Source organism: Staurois parvus, unplaced genomic scaffold (assembly GCF_062004578.1).
Source record: "Staurois parvus isolate SC_StPar_1 unplaced genomic scaffold, SC_StPar_1.0 ptg000034l, whole genome shotgun sequence".
Taxonomy (NCBI): domain Eukaryota; kingdom Metazoa; phylum Chordata; class Amphibia; order Anura; family Ranidae; genus Staurois; species Staurois parvus.
In genome coordinates this window covers 2016491-2031690 of record NW_028317830.1, presented here as the reverse complement: position 1 = coordinate 2031690, position 15200 = coordinate 2016491, and the positions used below count along the sequence as shown (strand labels likewise).

The 15200-nt window shown below is 41.7% G+C and overlaps 2 protein-coding genes across 2 annotated transcripts; both read right to left on the bottom strand.

The window, feature by feature from the left end:
- Positions 1–2413: 2413 nt before the first annotated feature.
- Positions 2414–3397, bottom strand: LOC149470691 (olfactory receptor 5B12-like). The gene has a single exon (XM_089661836.1). It carries the CDS (start codon positions 3395–3397, stop codon positions 2468–2470), a length of 930 nt encoding a protein of 309 aa, XP_089517962.1. The 3' UTR covers positions 2414–2467.
- A 10375-nt stretch (positions 3398–13772) lies between these two features.
- Positions 13773–14750, bottom strand: LOC149470690 (olfactory receptor 5B12-like). Its single transcript, XM_089661824.1, has one exon. It carries the CDS (start codon positions 14748–14750, stop codon positions 13773–13775), a length of 978 nt encoding a protein of 325 aa, XP_089517950.1.
- Between the last annotated feature and the right edge of the window lie 450 nt (positions 14751–15200).

Genomic DNA, 15200 nt, shown 5'->3' with positions numbered 1-15200 from the left:
TGCAAAGCGTTGGATGCTGTGGTGTAAAGCACGCTGCCACTGGACTCTAGAGCAGTGAAGATGTGTTCTCTGGAGTGACCAATCACGCTTATATGTCTGGAAATCATGCCAAGTGTCAAGTTTGGTGGAGGGGTATTATGGTGTGGGTTTGATTTTCAGGGGTTGTGCATGGCCCCCTAGTTCCAGTGAAGAGAACTCTTAAGGTGACATTTTGCACAATTTCATGCTCCCAACTTTGTGGGAGGAGTTTGGGGATGGCCCCTTTCTGTTCCAACATGACTGCCCACCAGTGCACAAAGCAAGGTCCATAAAGACATGGAGGAGCCAGTTTGGGGTGGAGGAACTTGACTGGCCTGCACAAAGTCCTGACCTCAACCCCATAGAACACCTTTGGGTTGAATTAGAGCGGAGACTGCGAGCCAGGCCTCCTCCCCCGACATCAGTGCCTGACCTGACAAATGTGCTTCTGGAAGAATGGTCCAACCTTCCCATAGACACCCTCCTAAACCTTGTGGACGGCCTTCCCAGAAGAGTTGAAGCTGTTATAGCTGCAAAGGGCGGGGCCAACTCAATATTGAACCCTACGGACTAAGATTGGGAGGCCATTAATGGTCACATGCGTGGAAAGGGCGGGGCCAACTCAATATTGAACCCTACGGACTAAGATTGGGAGGCCATTAATGGTCACATGCGTGGAAAGGGTGGGGCCAACTCAATATTGAACCCTACGGACTAAGACTGGGATGCCAGGTTCATGTGTGTGGTAAGGCAGGCAGCCCAATACTTTTGACAATATAGTGTATATGTACATAAATCCCAAGAAGAAACACATTGGAATTTACCATCTTCCTAAAATCTCAACATGTCATTCTATATAATTTCTTTACATAAGGAAGGTAAATTGAGTTTTACTAGGTTTAAAGGGTTTTGATATTATCAATCACTTTTGTGTGAATATAATGGATGTTTTTATAATATTTGTGATAAAATGTTGTATTTTATATATTGGTTTGTTTGAATATATTATCCTGAGGGAATTTTAGCACCACGAAAGTCCTACATATCTTTTCTTCTTCAATTTTGCCTTTTCTACTTCTCATGCTGCCAAACACCTCCCCTGGGAAAAGTGACATAGAAGTGAATGAAAGGAATCACTGAGCGTAATGTAACATCACAGACATCAATACAAAATGATAGAACAATTTATCCCCCTAAAAATGTTTAGTACAGAGATGAGATTTTCATTGTCTTCATTTATAAGTATTACTGGGAAGTGGGACACCAGATGTAACTGATCAGAAGGTTAAATATCAGCTTCTTTGTTTCTGCATAAAAACTCTTGGAAAAATATTAAAAACAGTCAAAAGTATGATATGCTAATGAATATGTTCTTTTACACTTTGACAAAAATTCACCAAAAGGGCAATAAGTAGAGGAAGAGGCTGGTGAATGGGCCATGTGGCTCCAAGACTAGGCTGTGCAAAAAAAGTGAGCCTCCAATATGTTTCACAATAATGGCGTCATCAGATGGGTAAATATGTGAAAGAATCAGCCCCATATTAAGAATGCTCATTTGGGAGTAGGGGTGGATTTACTGAAGGCAATACAATGTTTGTGATGCAAATAAAATCTCATTCTGCTAGGGAGTTTTCCCCAAAGCTTGGTGAATGAAGCTCTTGCAAAGAACACCAACACATGTGCAAGGGAAATAAAAAAACACTTTAGTTTGCATAAAATTAAATGATGGAATCAGCCAAGATTAACTTGACTCACTAAGCTCTGGGAAATCCTTTGCAGAGAACAATTGGACTTGTAAAGTGAAGAGTCTATTTGCCTTAGTAAATCAACCACTATCCCAGGGGCGGACTGACCATTGGGGAACTTGGGAACCGCCCGAGGGCCCGGGGTCAGTAGGGGGCCCATGAGATGTCCCTGGTAGCTTTCATAGGCTTTTTTGGGTGTGATTTGAGTGTGGGCGAGGACACAGGGGCCCCATGATCCCCTATTGCCCGGCATCCCCATGAGTTGTTAGTCCGCCCCTGTCCAGGAATCAGCATTTTTTATTTAATTTTTTTTTTATATCTGTGTCCCTACTCTGTACATTCCCCTTCTCAACCTGTCCTGGTAAACATTTTAAATAGAACAGGAAGAGAAGGAAATCTTCCAATGGAGACATCTGTTCCAGAGACAACCGTCTAAGAGAGGATTTTTGCTCTCCGTGGAGAGATTTTTTTACTCACATCCTATTGTGTCTTTGAGACAAGAAATGTAAGAAAATCTTATAAAAAAAACACATAAATACTTAAGAACCTGATAGGGGTTTTAACAAATCCATATTCTAAACAAAATAACAGAAAAAAGTTTTGATTAGAGATACACATTAAAATAAACAGCTTTCAAATGGATTTCCTATATAAGTCATAAAAAGATACTTCTTTTTCTATTCATATCTATTCTATTCATATCTCTATTTTAGTGAGATCTTCCTGAAAACACGTTTAAATGCCGCTATAAAGTCCTGGTTCCTCAGACTGTAAATGAGAGGATTGAGGAGAGGAAGGATCACCGTGTAAAACACGGACACCACTTTGTCACCAGAAAAATGATGACTAGAACTTGGCCAAAAATAATTAAACATAACAGATCCATAATACACAAACACCACTGTCAAGTGAGAGGAACAAGTAGAGAAAACTTTAGTTCTTTTGCCCTTAGCTTGAATTTTAAGAACTGTTTTGAATATATAGACATAGGAGAGGACGGTCAATATTAGAGACCCACCTCCAAGGAAACCAACTGAGAGAAAAATTAGCAGAATGCTGATGAACATGTCACTGCAGGAGAGCCGAAACAATTGTGGAAGATCACAGAGGAAACTTTCTATAATATTTGATTTGCAAAATGTTAAACTGAAGGCAGAAAGAGTGTGAATTAAAGAATTGGTAAAGCTGAGACAACATACAATGGACACCAACTGTATACACACTTTCCAAAGCATGACCTGTGTGTAATGTAATGGCTGACAAATGGCGATATATCGATCGTAGGACATGACAGCCAACAAAAATGCCTCACAACCCATGAAAAATATAAAGAAGAAGACTTGGGTTATACAAGCCCTTATAGAAATTTTTCTTGTTTTGGTGTGAAGGTCAAATAACATTCGTGGGACGGTGACTGAGGAACAACAGAGGTCCAAACCGGCCAGGTTCCCAAGGAAGAAATACATAGGAACATGGAGGTGAGAGTCGGTGACTATCAGGACGATGATCAGCAAATTCCAGATTGATGTCAGAAGGTAGATGAGAAGGAAGAACAGAAAAAGAGGAAACTGGAGACCTGGAACATCAGACAGGCCAGAGAAAAATAATTCGTTCAAAATTGTCTGATTTCCCATTCCAAATTCAAATTTTTATTTGATAAAAAATTCAATATATTATTTAGGATAAAAATCCAATATACTACAAAATTAACAAACTTAGATAAGGTAATTGTATTTTTTTATATTTATTAAAACAATATAGTAAATCTATTAATCAAATATAATTTTCAGCATCAGATTTATCAGCTTTGTACATAAATACAATGTGACTCTTTACCTGCCCTGTATCTACTAAAACAAAAGACATGTTACCTGAACTGAGAGCAAAACCATCAATCAATGATCAGTGTCATGGATTATGGAAGAGTTTAGTTGTAAGAGAAAAAAATCTATACAGACATAAATGCAAAATCAACTTTCAAACCCAGGAAACAACCAGATGAGATATAAAAATTGCACAAAAACAGAAAATGATGTCAACAACATAATTTGAATCAGCTTGTACTTAGAATAACTGAAAATAATGGACGCCAAATAAATCAATGGGATCAGAGTTTCATGTATTGTGAAATACTTCAGCTGTAAGAAAAAAAAGTATTCTTCATCTATATTTTATACAGACATTTGTGCAAAACAATTAAAAAAGGACACAGCAATAAATAATGAAGGAAATAAATATCTGTGAATGTCCAGACTGGTAAAATGGACAATCTCCTTTGAATTTTGGCCTCTAGCTCAGATTTTGTCAGTGATCCTGAGACATTTTGTTGAAGGGAGTTAATTGAAAACAGCAGAAAATCGATGTGACATTTCTGGTCACAATACAATTTCATCCTCCACACATCCATGTATTTATAATACAGAAATCCCCCTGACATCTCCGGAGCACACAGGGGTGTCGACTGGCTCTGTGTTCTTCAGAGATTAATTTAAACCATGAATCCTCTGGAAGATAAATCTCTACAGAAATCTTGTTTTATTCCTCAGCGACACACGCTTTGGCTCTTTAGAAATAAATAATTGCTTTTAGATTTTCCAGACTTTACCCTTTCATCTCTTATTTTACTAATAGATGTTTCTCCATTTTATAAAAGTTTGAAATGGGAAGTTGTGATGCTGGAAAGAATCAACAATAAAATGGGGAATAATGGTCAGGCTATGACATTGCTAACTTCTTTGAGGAATCTCGGGTTCACATTCAGTTTTTTTAGTCCTTTAACCTCCCTGGCAGTCTGATTATGTCCATATTTCTGTGCTCAAAGCGGTACCATTTTTTTGCATGGAAATATGTAGTTTTTTTATTGTAGGCTGTAATTTTTAGGAATAACTCCCTGAAATCTGTCCGAACAAGAGTCTAGCAAACATCCCGGGGATGATAAAATGTGAAACACGAAATCATAAATTATAATTTAATAAACAATCATAAAAAATAATAATATAATAATAATAAATGTAATTCAATAATATAATCAAACCAAAAACACTGAAATGTGAAATAGAGCGCCAAGTTCGCACATCGCTGAGCTCAGTCGCAGAATCATTTTCAGTGTCTGATGAGGAATTTCCCCCACCAATCATTATCACTCAATTCTGCAAGTGGTTCTGATTTACTATCGCTGTTCTCTAGCTGATCTAAAACCGCGTCTGACCTAAAGGGACGCTTTTTGGACGCCATAGACGTTCCTCAGTTTCCAGGCAGAAAGAACAGTAAAAATGCAGGCAGGGCGCCGGACAAAGCACTCGGGACAAAATGTATGTGAAATGGGTTGAAACAGCAATGTTTTTCTACGTAAAATTTTTTTTGAAAAAAAAAGATTTTTTTAAAATTTTTTAAATTTCCCTCCGGCGCCGGTGCCCGTACATCCCAACGTCACAGGGACCGGAACACAGAAGCCGGATGCCGCCATCGGCTGGAGGATATGGCCGGGGATGCTGCAGGGGACACATCGCGGGAGCGAAGGACAAGGTAAGCTCTGCCGGGAATCCCTGAGCAACGCCGCATGCGTAAGTCTGAGTGTAGCTCGGGGGGGGGGGTTACCGCTTGTGGTACTGAAACTTTACCCCGAGCTACACTCGGGAATACCGCCAGGGAGGTTAAGAACACTGGCTTCTGTTGGCCACACAGGAACATTTGCTGCTGTTTTACGAACAGTACCATCTGTTGTGACCAACTTCCCCTGATTACCCTTTATGGGACCCATGTGTTTTGGCTTTTCCTTTTTACTATTAATATATTACATTTTTTTGAGGGCATTCTTTTTACTCTCCTCTGCTATGTGTCTGTCATGGTCTATTTTCGTGGCCCTGATTGCTCTCCTACATGTCTTATTGCATTCTTTGTAGTGTTGGAATACTGGTGATATCCCATTGGCCTTTTATTTTTTTTACAGGACATTTTTTCTCTTTGATATGTCTTTTTATGCTACAAATTAGCCATCCATGTTAAACTTTAGTTCTTTTACATTTGTTGACCAAAGGAATACACTTGTTGATGCCATTAATTATTATTTTCTTAAATCTTCCCACTTTTCCTCCAGTTTATGATTTCTAGAATATCCTCTCATGTAATGTAGCAAAGTATGGAGATCTTAAAGCATAGAAAATCAGAGCGTGAATGTCGAGAATAAAAAACAATAATGCGCATGACCAGCAGACATTATAAACAGTTTAATGGAGCAATAAAAGCAAGAATCACCATAATGATGTATCCATGAATGGATGTCATACAGGGATCAGGACTGCGACAAAGCACTATATTGTGCAAAATGCGTCATCATGGTAACCGGGACTTGTTGCCATTGGTCTCCTTCCTACTGGGGATCTCCGATGGTTGTTCCTGGCTTCCTTGTGTTCCACTGAGGTCACTTCCGGTGCGCTGTGACGTCACTTCTGGTGTGCGATCTCTGGCTACCGAGGAGGTCCATCCTGTTCCTCTCATCCCTCTTCTGGGGTTTTCTTCAGACCGCTGGCCTTGGAAGCCTGTACACCATCTATTGTGGCTCTCTCACCTCCCATCTATAGAGCTCACCATCCAGGCTCTCCAACAGTAAGCCGCTCCCATCATTCCTTCAGTCTATGGTTTGTACTTATCCCTCTATGACATCCATTCATGGATACATCCTTATGGTGATTCTTGCTTTTTTTGCTCCATTAAACTGTTTTATATTGTCTGCTGGTCATGCACATTATTGTTTTTTATTATGGACATCCGCCATGAGCGCTCTGATTTTTTATGCTTTTCTTTTGACTACATGTTTCCAATGGTCATTGGAGCAGCTGTGGGATTGCCTGTCTCTCCTTCACTCTTGTTCACCAGTGTTGATTGAGGGCATTAGCACCGAGCCATGATTTAGTTCAAGCCGTGATTTGGCATCATTGTGATGCTTATGGCTTACAGCTCATGAAAACCCCAAATCCACAATCTCGGAAAATGAGAATCTTGTAAAAAAGTTGCAATATTCTCGGCTCAAAGTGTCCCACTCTAATCAGCTCATTCAGCCATAACACCTGCAAAGGGTTCCTGAGCCTGTAAATAGTCTCTCAGTCGGGTTCAGTAGGAATCACAATCATGGGAAAGACTGCTGACCTGACACCATCACTGACACCCTCCATAAGGAGGGAAAGCCTCAAAAGGTCATTGCAAAAGAAATTGGATGTTCCCAAAGTGCTGTATCAAAGCACATTAATAGAAAGTTATGTGGAAGGGAAAAGTGTGGAAGAAAAAGGTGCACAAGCAGCAGGGATGACCGCAGCCTGGAGAGGATTGTCAGGAAAAGGCCATTCAAAAGTGTTGGGGACTTTCACAAGGAGTGGACTGAGGCTGGAGTCAGTGCATCAAGAGCCACCACACACAGACAGATCCTGGACATGGGCTTCAAATGTCGTATTCCTCTTGTCAAGCCGCTCCTGAACAACAAACAACGTCAGAAGCGTCTTACCTGGGCTAAAGAAAAACAGACCTGGTCTGCTGCTCAGTGGTCCAAAGTCCTCTTTTCTGATGAGAGCAACTTTTGCATCTCATTTGGAAACCAAGGACCCCGAGTATGGAGGAAGAACGGAGAGGCCCAAGGACCCCGAGTATGGAGGAAGAATGGAGAGGCCCAAGGAGCCCGAGTATGGAGGAAGAATGGAGAGGCCCAAGGAGCCCGAGTATGGAGGAAGAATGGAGAGGCCCAAGGACCCCGAGTATGGAGAAAGAATGGAGAGGCCCAAGGACCCCGAGTATGGAGGAAGAATGGAGAGGCACAAGGAGCCCGAGTATGGAGGAAGAATGGAGAGGCCCAAGGAGCCCGAGTATGGAGGAAGAATGGAGAGGCCCAAGGAGCCCGAGTATGGAGGAAGAATGGAGAGGCACAAGGACCCCGAGTATGGAGGAAGAATGGAGAGGCACAAGGACCCCGAGTATGGAGGAAGAATGGAGAGGCACAAGGACCCTGAGTTTGGAGGAAGAACGGAGAGGCACAAGGACCCCGAGTATGGAGGAAGAATGGAGAGGCACAAGGACCCCGAGTATGGAGGAAGAATGGAGAGGCCCAAGGACCCCGAGTATGGAGGAAGAATGGAGAGGCACAAGGAGCCCGAGTATGGAGGAAGAATGGAGAGGCACAAGGACCCCGAGTATGGAATAAGAATGGAGAGGCACAAGGAGCCCGAGTATGGAGGAAGAATGGAGAGGCCCAAGGGCCCCAAGTATGGGGGAAGAATGGAGAGGCCCAAGGGCCCCGAGTATGGGGGAAGAATGGAGAGGCCCAAGGGCCCCGAGTATGGAGGAAGAATGGAGAGGCACACACTGCAAGATGCTTGAAGTCCAGTGTGAAGTTTCCACAGTCTGTGTTGATTTGGGGAGCCATGTCATCTGCTGGTGTTGGCCCACTGTGCTTCATTAAGTCCAGGGTCACCGCAGCCGTCTACCAGGAGATTTTGGAGCACTTCATGCTTCCTTACGCAGAGGAGCTTTATGGGGATGCTGACTTCATTTTCCAGCAGGACTTGGCACCGCCCACACTGCCAAAAGCACCAAAACCTGGTTCAATGACCGTGGGATTACTGTGCTTGATTGGCCAGCAAACTCGCCTGACCCATACCCCATAGAGAATCTATGGGGCATTGCCAAGAGAAAGATGAGAGACATGAGACGGAACAATGCAGAAGAGCTGAAGGCCGCTATTGAAGCATCCTGGTCTTCCATAACACCTCAGCAGTGCCACAGGCTGATAGCTTCCATGCCACGCTGCATTGAGGCAGTAATTGCTGCAAAAGGGGCCCAAACCAAGTACTGAGTACATATGCAGCTTCTACTTTTCAGAGGTGCGATATTGTTCTATGTACAATCCGTGTTTTATTGCTTGCATGGAATATTCTCATTTTCTGAGATTGTGGATTTGGGGTTTTCATGAGCTGTAAGCCATAATCATCACAATGATGACAAATCACGGCTTGAACTATCTTGCTTTGCATGGAATGAGTCTCATATATTAGTGTCACCTTTTAAGTTGGTGCACTGAAATCAATGAACTTTTGCACCATATTCTCATTTTTCCAGTTTCACCTGTATGTTCGCAGTCTCTGATCATCTCCTGTACTGTGTCTGCAGTCTCTGATCATCTCCTGTACTGTGTCTGCAGTCTCTGGTCATCTCCTGTAATATGTCTGCAGTCTCTGGTCATCTCCTGTACTGTCTGCAGTCTCTGGTCATCTCCTGTACTGTCTGCAGTCTCTGGTCATCCCCTGTAACATGTCTGCAGTCTCTGGTCATCTCCTGTACTATGTCCGCAGTCTCTGGTCATCTCCTGTACTGTGTCTGCAATCTCTGGTCATCCCCTGTACTGTGTCTGCAGTCTCTGGTCATCTCCTGTACTATGTCCGCAATCTCTGGTCATCCCCTGTACTATGTCTGCAGTCTCTGGTCATCTCCTGTACTGTGTCCGCAGTCTCTGGTCATCTCCTGTACTATGTCTGCAGTCTCTGGTCATCCCCTGTACTATGTCCGCAGTCTCTGGTCATCTCCTGTACTATGTCTGCAGTCTCTGGTCATCCCCTGTACTGTGTCTGCAGTCTCTGGTCATCTCCTGTACTGTGTCTGCAGTCTCTGGTCATCTCCTGTACTGTGTCCGCAGACTCTGGTCATCTCCTGTACTATGTCTGCAGTCTCTGGTCATCCCCTGTACTGTGTCCGCAGTCTCTGGTCATCTCCTGTACTATGTCTGCAGTCTCTGGTCATCCCCTGTACTATGTCCGCAGACTCTGGTCATCTCCTGTACTGTGTCCGCAGTCTCTGGTCATCCCCTGTACTATGTCCGCAGACTCTGGTCATCTCCTGTACTATGTCTGCAGTCTCTGGTCATCCCCTGCAATATGTCCGCAGTCTCTGGTCATCTCCTGTACTATGTCTGCAGTCTCTGGTCATCCCCTGTACTATGTCCGCAGACTCTGGTCATCTCCTGTACTATGTCTGCAGTCTCTGGTCATCCCCTGTAATATGTCCGCAGTCTCTGGTCATCCCCTGTACTATGTCCGCAGTCTCTGGTCATCTCCTGTACTATGTCTGCAGTCTCTGGTCATCCCCTGTAATATGTCCGCAGTCTCTGGTCATCCCCTGTACTATGTCCACAGTCTCTGGTCATCCCCTGTACAATGTCTGCAGTCTCTGGTCATCTCCTGTACTATATCTGCAGTCTCTGGTCATCCCCTGTACTATGTCCGCAGTCTCTAGTCATCTCCTGTACTATGTCTGCAGTCTCTGGTCATCCCCTGTACTATGTCTGCAGTCTCTGGTCATCCCCTGTACTATGTCCGCAGTCTCTGGTCATCCCCTGTACAATGTCTGCAGTCTCTGGTCATCTCCTGTACTATATCTGCAGTCTCTGGTCATCCCCTGTACTATGTCCGCAGTCTCTGGTCATCTCCTGTACTATGTCTGCAGTCTCTGCTCATCTCCTGTACTATGTCCGCAGTCTCTGGTCATCCCTGTACTATGTCCGCAGTCTCTGGTCATCTCCTGTACTATGTCCGCAGTCTCTGGTCATCTCCTGTACTGTGTCCGCAGTCTCTGGTCATCTCCTGTACTATGTCCGCAGTCTCTGGTCATCTCCTGTACTATGTCCGCAGTCTCTGGTCATCTCCTGTACTATGTCTGCAGTCTCTGGTCATCTCCTGTACTGTGTCCGCAGTCTCTCGTCATCTCCTGTACTGTGTCCGCAGTCTCTGGTCATCTCCTGTACTGTGTCCGCAGTCTCTGGTCATCCCCTGTAATATGTCTGCAGTCGCTGGTCATCCCCTGTAATATTTATGTATTTGCCAATTTTTACATATTTAATTCATTGGCCATATTTATTATCATGTACATTGGTTTTGAGAAGTTTATTGCACAATCAGTTATCAGGTGAATTGTTTTTTTTTTCTCTGGAGCATCAGAGGAAACTGGCGTACCCGGAGGAAACCCACACAAGCCCAGGGAGAGTGTGAAACACTTTGCAGGTAGTGATGTCAGTGGGATTTGAACCAATGGCCCTAGTGCTGCCAGGCAGAACTTATAACCAGTTGGCCCCGTGCTGCAGTTTTTACCCTTTATTATGACATTTTACCATTTCACACCACCTATGGAGAGTCATTTGTATGCTTCTGCTGTGGGCTTGTTTACTTACAATGATCTCTTTAGTAAAGATAACAAAGTAATACATATATCTTATTTTGGACACATACAACTTCAATTTGGTATTATTATCTTGCAAAATGTGTTCTCTGTATTATCATGTATTGTATGTCATTTATGCATTGGCAATCCATGGAGGGAAAAAAAATCTCAGCTAAAAAAAAAAAAGCACTTTTTTATTAATCATGTTTTTATCTTCTATTTTAAAATGTAAATAAATATATATATATATAGTAAATACAGTGCTGTGAATATGTATTTGCTATCTTCCTGGTTTTTGGGGGCGTATTTGTTAACCTTAAATGATTCAGATCATCAATCAAATGTTAATATTACACAAAGATAACCCGAGTACGTTCAAAATGCTGTTTTTAAATGGTAATTTCATTTACTAAGGGAGAAAGCTGTTCAAACCTGCCTGGCCCTATGTGAAAAAGTGATTGCCCCCTACACCTAATAACTGGTTTGTGCCACCCTGGGAGGCAACAACTGCAAACATTTGTGATAACTGGAAATGAGTCCTTCACATTGCTTTGGAGAAATTTTGACCCACTCTTCTTTGCAAAATTGTTTTTATTCAGCCACATTGGAGGGTTTTCCAGCATGAACAGCCTGTTTGGGGTCATGGCACAGCATCTCAATCGGATTTAAGTCCAGACTTTGACTAGGTTACTATAAAACCTTAATTTTTTTAATTTAGCTTTTAAGAGGTGGACTTGCTGGTGTGTTTCAGATCATTGTCCTGCTGCAAATCCCAAGTGTACTTGAGCTTGAGGTCAGGAACTGATGGCCGGACATTCTCCTTCAGGATTTTCTGGTAGAGTGCAGAGATCATGGTTTCATCAATTATGGTGAGTCATCCAGCTCCTGAACCCAGACCATCACACTACCATCACACTACCATCACACTACCACCACCATGTTTCACTGTTGGTATGATGCTCTTTTTATAAACTACTGTTTTAGTTTTACACCAGATGTAACATGACGCACACCTTCCAAAAAGTTCAACTTTTGTCTTCTCAGTCTACATAATATTTGCCCAAAAATCTTGGGGATAATTAAAATGTTTTTTGACAAATGTGAGATGAGCCTTTGTGTTCTTTTAGGTCAAAGGTGGCTTCAGCCTTGGAACTCTCCCATGGAGTTCCTTTTTTTGCCCAGTCTCTTTCTTATTATTGTATCATGAACACCGACCTTACCTGAGGCGAGTGAGGCCTGCAGTTCTTAAGATGTTGTTTCGGGTTCTTTTATGACCTCCTTGATGGTGATTAAATGCCACTAAAAGAAAGTTCTACTTTCCCCCCAAAAAATATAAAAAGTTAATTTGGGTACTGTATTGGGCCATCTTGACTAAGTATTTATTACACTGTGTTATTTGTCAATACAGCTTCATGCTATCATGATTTAAGTTATTGTTTTTAGTTATCCCTTCCCTTTTTTTATCTATACATTGAAAAAAATGACCAATAGAAAGGAAAACAGGTGGCACCACCACCCCCAGTGCAGGAGAATATTTCAAATAATCCAAAACTTATAAAGAAAAATGGGATACAGAGATGTTTTCTTCGTGTCTTTTTAGGAGTTTTGTTTTGCTATGGAAAGCTTACATTGCTGAACACAACACATAAAAACCATATAAATACAAATTTTGTCAAATATGTTCCATCAAATTCAGAAGATAAATCCATAAATATAATAACGCTTGGAATTTTAGGTGTACATGGTATGGCAGTAGATTCTCTGCTCTATCTAGTTCCATAAAATAGAAAACAGTTACACTAAGAATATTTTTCTGTACAATTCCATTAAAAATGCTTATGGCCAATTCTTACATTTCTGTAGTGGCATGAAAATTCTGGTTGAAACCAAACTGCACAATCTTTTCAATGACTTAGAATTAATGTTTTTTTCTGGAAATTTTTGTAACACTTGAAAAGCCCCTTAAGAATAGTATTTTGTTTGTGTCAATTATAACTTTCGGAATGTGGTGCATGCTATACTTGTATATTTGCTAACGCTTAATAATATTTATTATTTTTGTCAGGGAATGTAGATCTTCTAGGAAACCCTTCAACCTCTTTTAAAAATCATTTCAATCAATCATTTAAAATATTCTCTAAAAACCCCCAAATTTTCTACTTCTGAAAATTAAACTTGGAGTTTTCCCGGAGTATCATGACCAGGGGCGGACTGACCATTTGGAAACTTGGGCACTGCCCAAGGCCCTGGGTCAGTAGGGGCCCAATGAGATGCCCCTGGTACCTTTTTCATAGGCTTTTTTGAGTTTGGGCAAGGACACAGGGGCCCCATGATCCCCTATTTCCCAGGGGCCCCATGAGTTGTCAGTCCGCCCCTGATCATGACCCAAAGTGAGGAGCTTTTTACACAATTTTCTTTAAAAAATGAACTCTGGGGATTTTTTTTTCCATGCAATGGGGCTGGGCCTGCACTGCACAGGTTAACTGCTCATTTTTTTCTAGGAGAGAGGACAGTGGGGACATACTTACCTGATCTGTCGATCCTCCCTGAACAAGACTGATCCAGCATCCCCTGTCATTTCAGTGGTCTTGAAAATGGACTGTTCCTGATGTACACATGCTCCATAGACAGGAAAAGTCCACAGCTGGGTCATGGGTCAGCATGGTTTTCCAGAGGATTTGTGGATGAGGTGAGTATGAGCTTTCTGCAGACCCTTACAAAAAATTAGTAGTTGGCCCATGTAATGTGAACACAGCACCATTGCATGAGGAAAAATAATCCCAGAGTTGGGCTTTAAGGGTCATAAGAATGGTGCTTCTATATAATTCTAGTATCCAAGAATAAGGGGTTGGATGAATTCTGTATTGAAGGGGGGATGACCTTCCTTAAAGCATCTTGTAATGTCTTTCTTAAATCCTGGTTCCTCAGACTGTAAATAAGAGGATTGAGGAGAGGAAGGATCACAGTATAAAATATGGACACCACTTTGTCACCAGTAAAATGATGATTAGCATTTGGACGGAAATAATTAAACACACCACAGCCATAATATATAAACACCACTGTCAGATGAGAGGTACAAGTGGAGAAAACTTTACTTCTGCTTCCTTTAGTTTGCATTTTCAGGACAGTTTTGACTATAGAGACATAGGGCAGGAAGGTCATTATTAGAGACACACCTGCAAAAATGCCACCCAAAAGAAAGACGAGCAGAACGTTGATGAAGATGTCACTGCAGGAGATCTGAAACAACTGAGGAAGGTCACAGAAGAAACTTTCTATAATATCTGATTTACAGAATGTTAATTTAATGATAGAAAGTGTGTGAACTAAAGAATAAATCAAACTGAGAATCAACACACTTAGAGCCAACTGGACACACACTTTCCAACTCATGATCTGAGCGTAATGTAATGGCTGACAAATGGCGGTATATCGATCGTAGGACATGACAGCCAACAGAAAAGCCTCTGCCATGGCAAAGGACATAAAGAAGAAGACTTGGGTTAGACAACCTGTTATGGTAATTTTTTTTGTCTTGGTGTGAAGGTCAAATAACATTCGTGGGACGGTGACTGAGGAACAACAGAGGTCCAAACTGGCCAGGTTCCCAAGGAAGAAATACATAGGAACATGGAGGTGAGAGTCGGTGACTATGAGGACAATGATCAGCAAATTCCAGATTAATGTCAGAAGGTAGATGAGAAGGAAGAAGAGAAACAGAGGAAGGTGGAGAGATGGAACTTCAGACAGTCCCAAGAGAAATAATTCATTTAATATTGTCTGATTTTCCATTACAATATTTTACTATTAAGCATTTAATAAAAAATCAGGAAAATGTGGAAATGACCTAAAATGAACCGTATGGGATAACTTGATATAATGTTTCAGAAATGAATATTCTTTTTTAAAAACTGGCAATGAGGACTTCAGAAAACATGTCTCTTATTGCTCTCAGTAATGGTATATGTTTATTATCAAAAATTTCAAATATTGGCTGAAATATCAGTTATTTCATGGACTCCTAGATCAGAACGTTATTTTAGTTGTCCACCACCCAAGACACAAAAAATAAGATGGTTATTCCTGCAGCATCAAAAACAAAATACATGTGATTTTAAATCTTTCTGTAAATAACATTGTAATTTCCATGCAATTTGAATGGCCTAGCCTTTGGAAAATGACCCCACAGTAGGCACCTGCAGTTCCTATACATGATAAGAATTCTGATGCATGCTACCACTG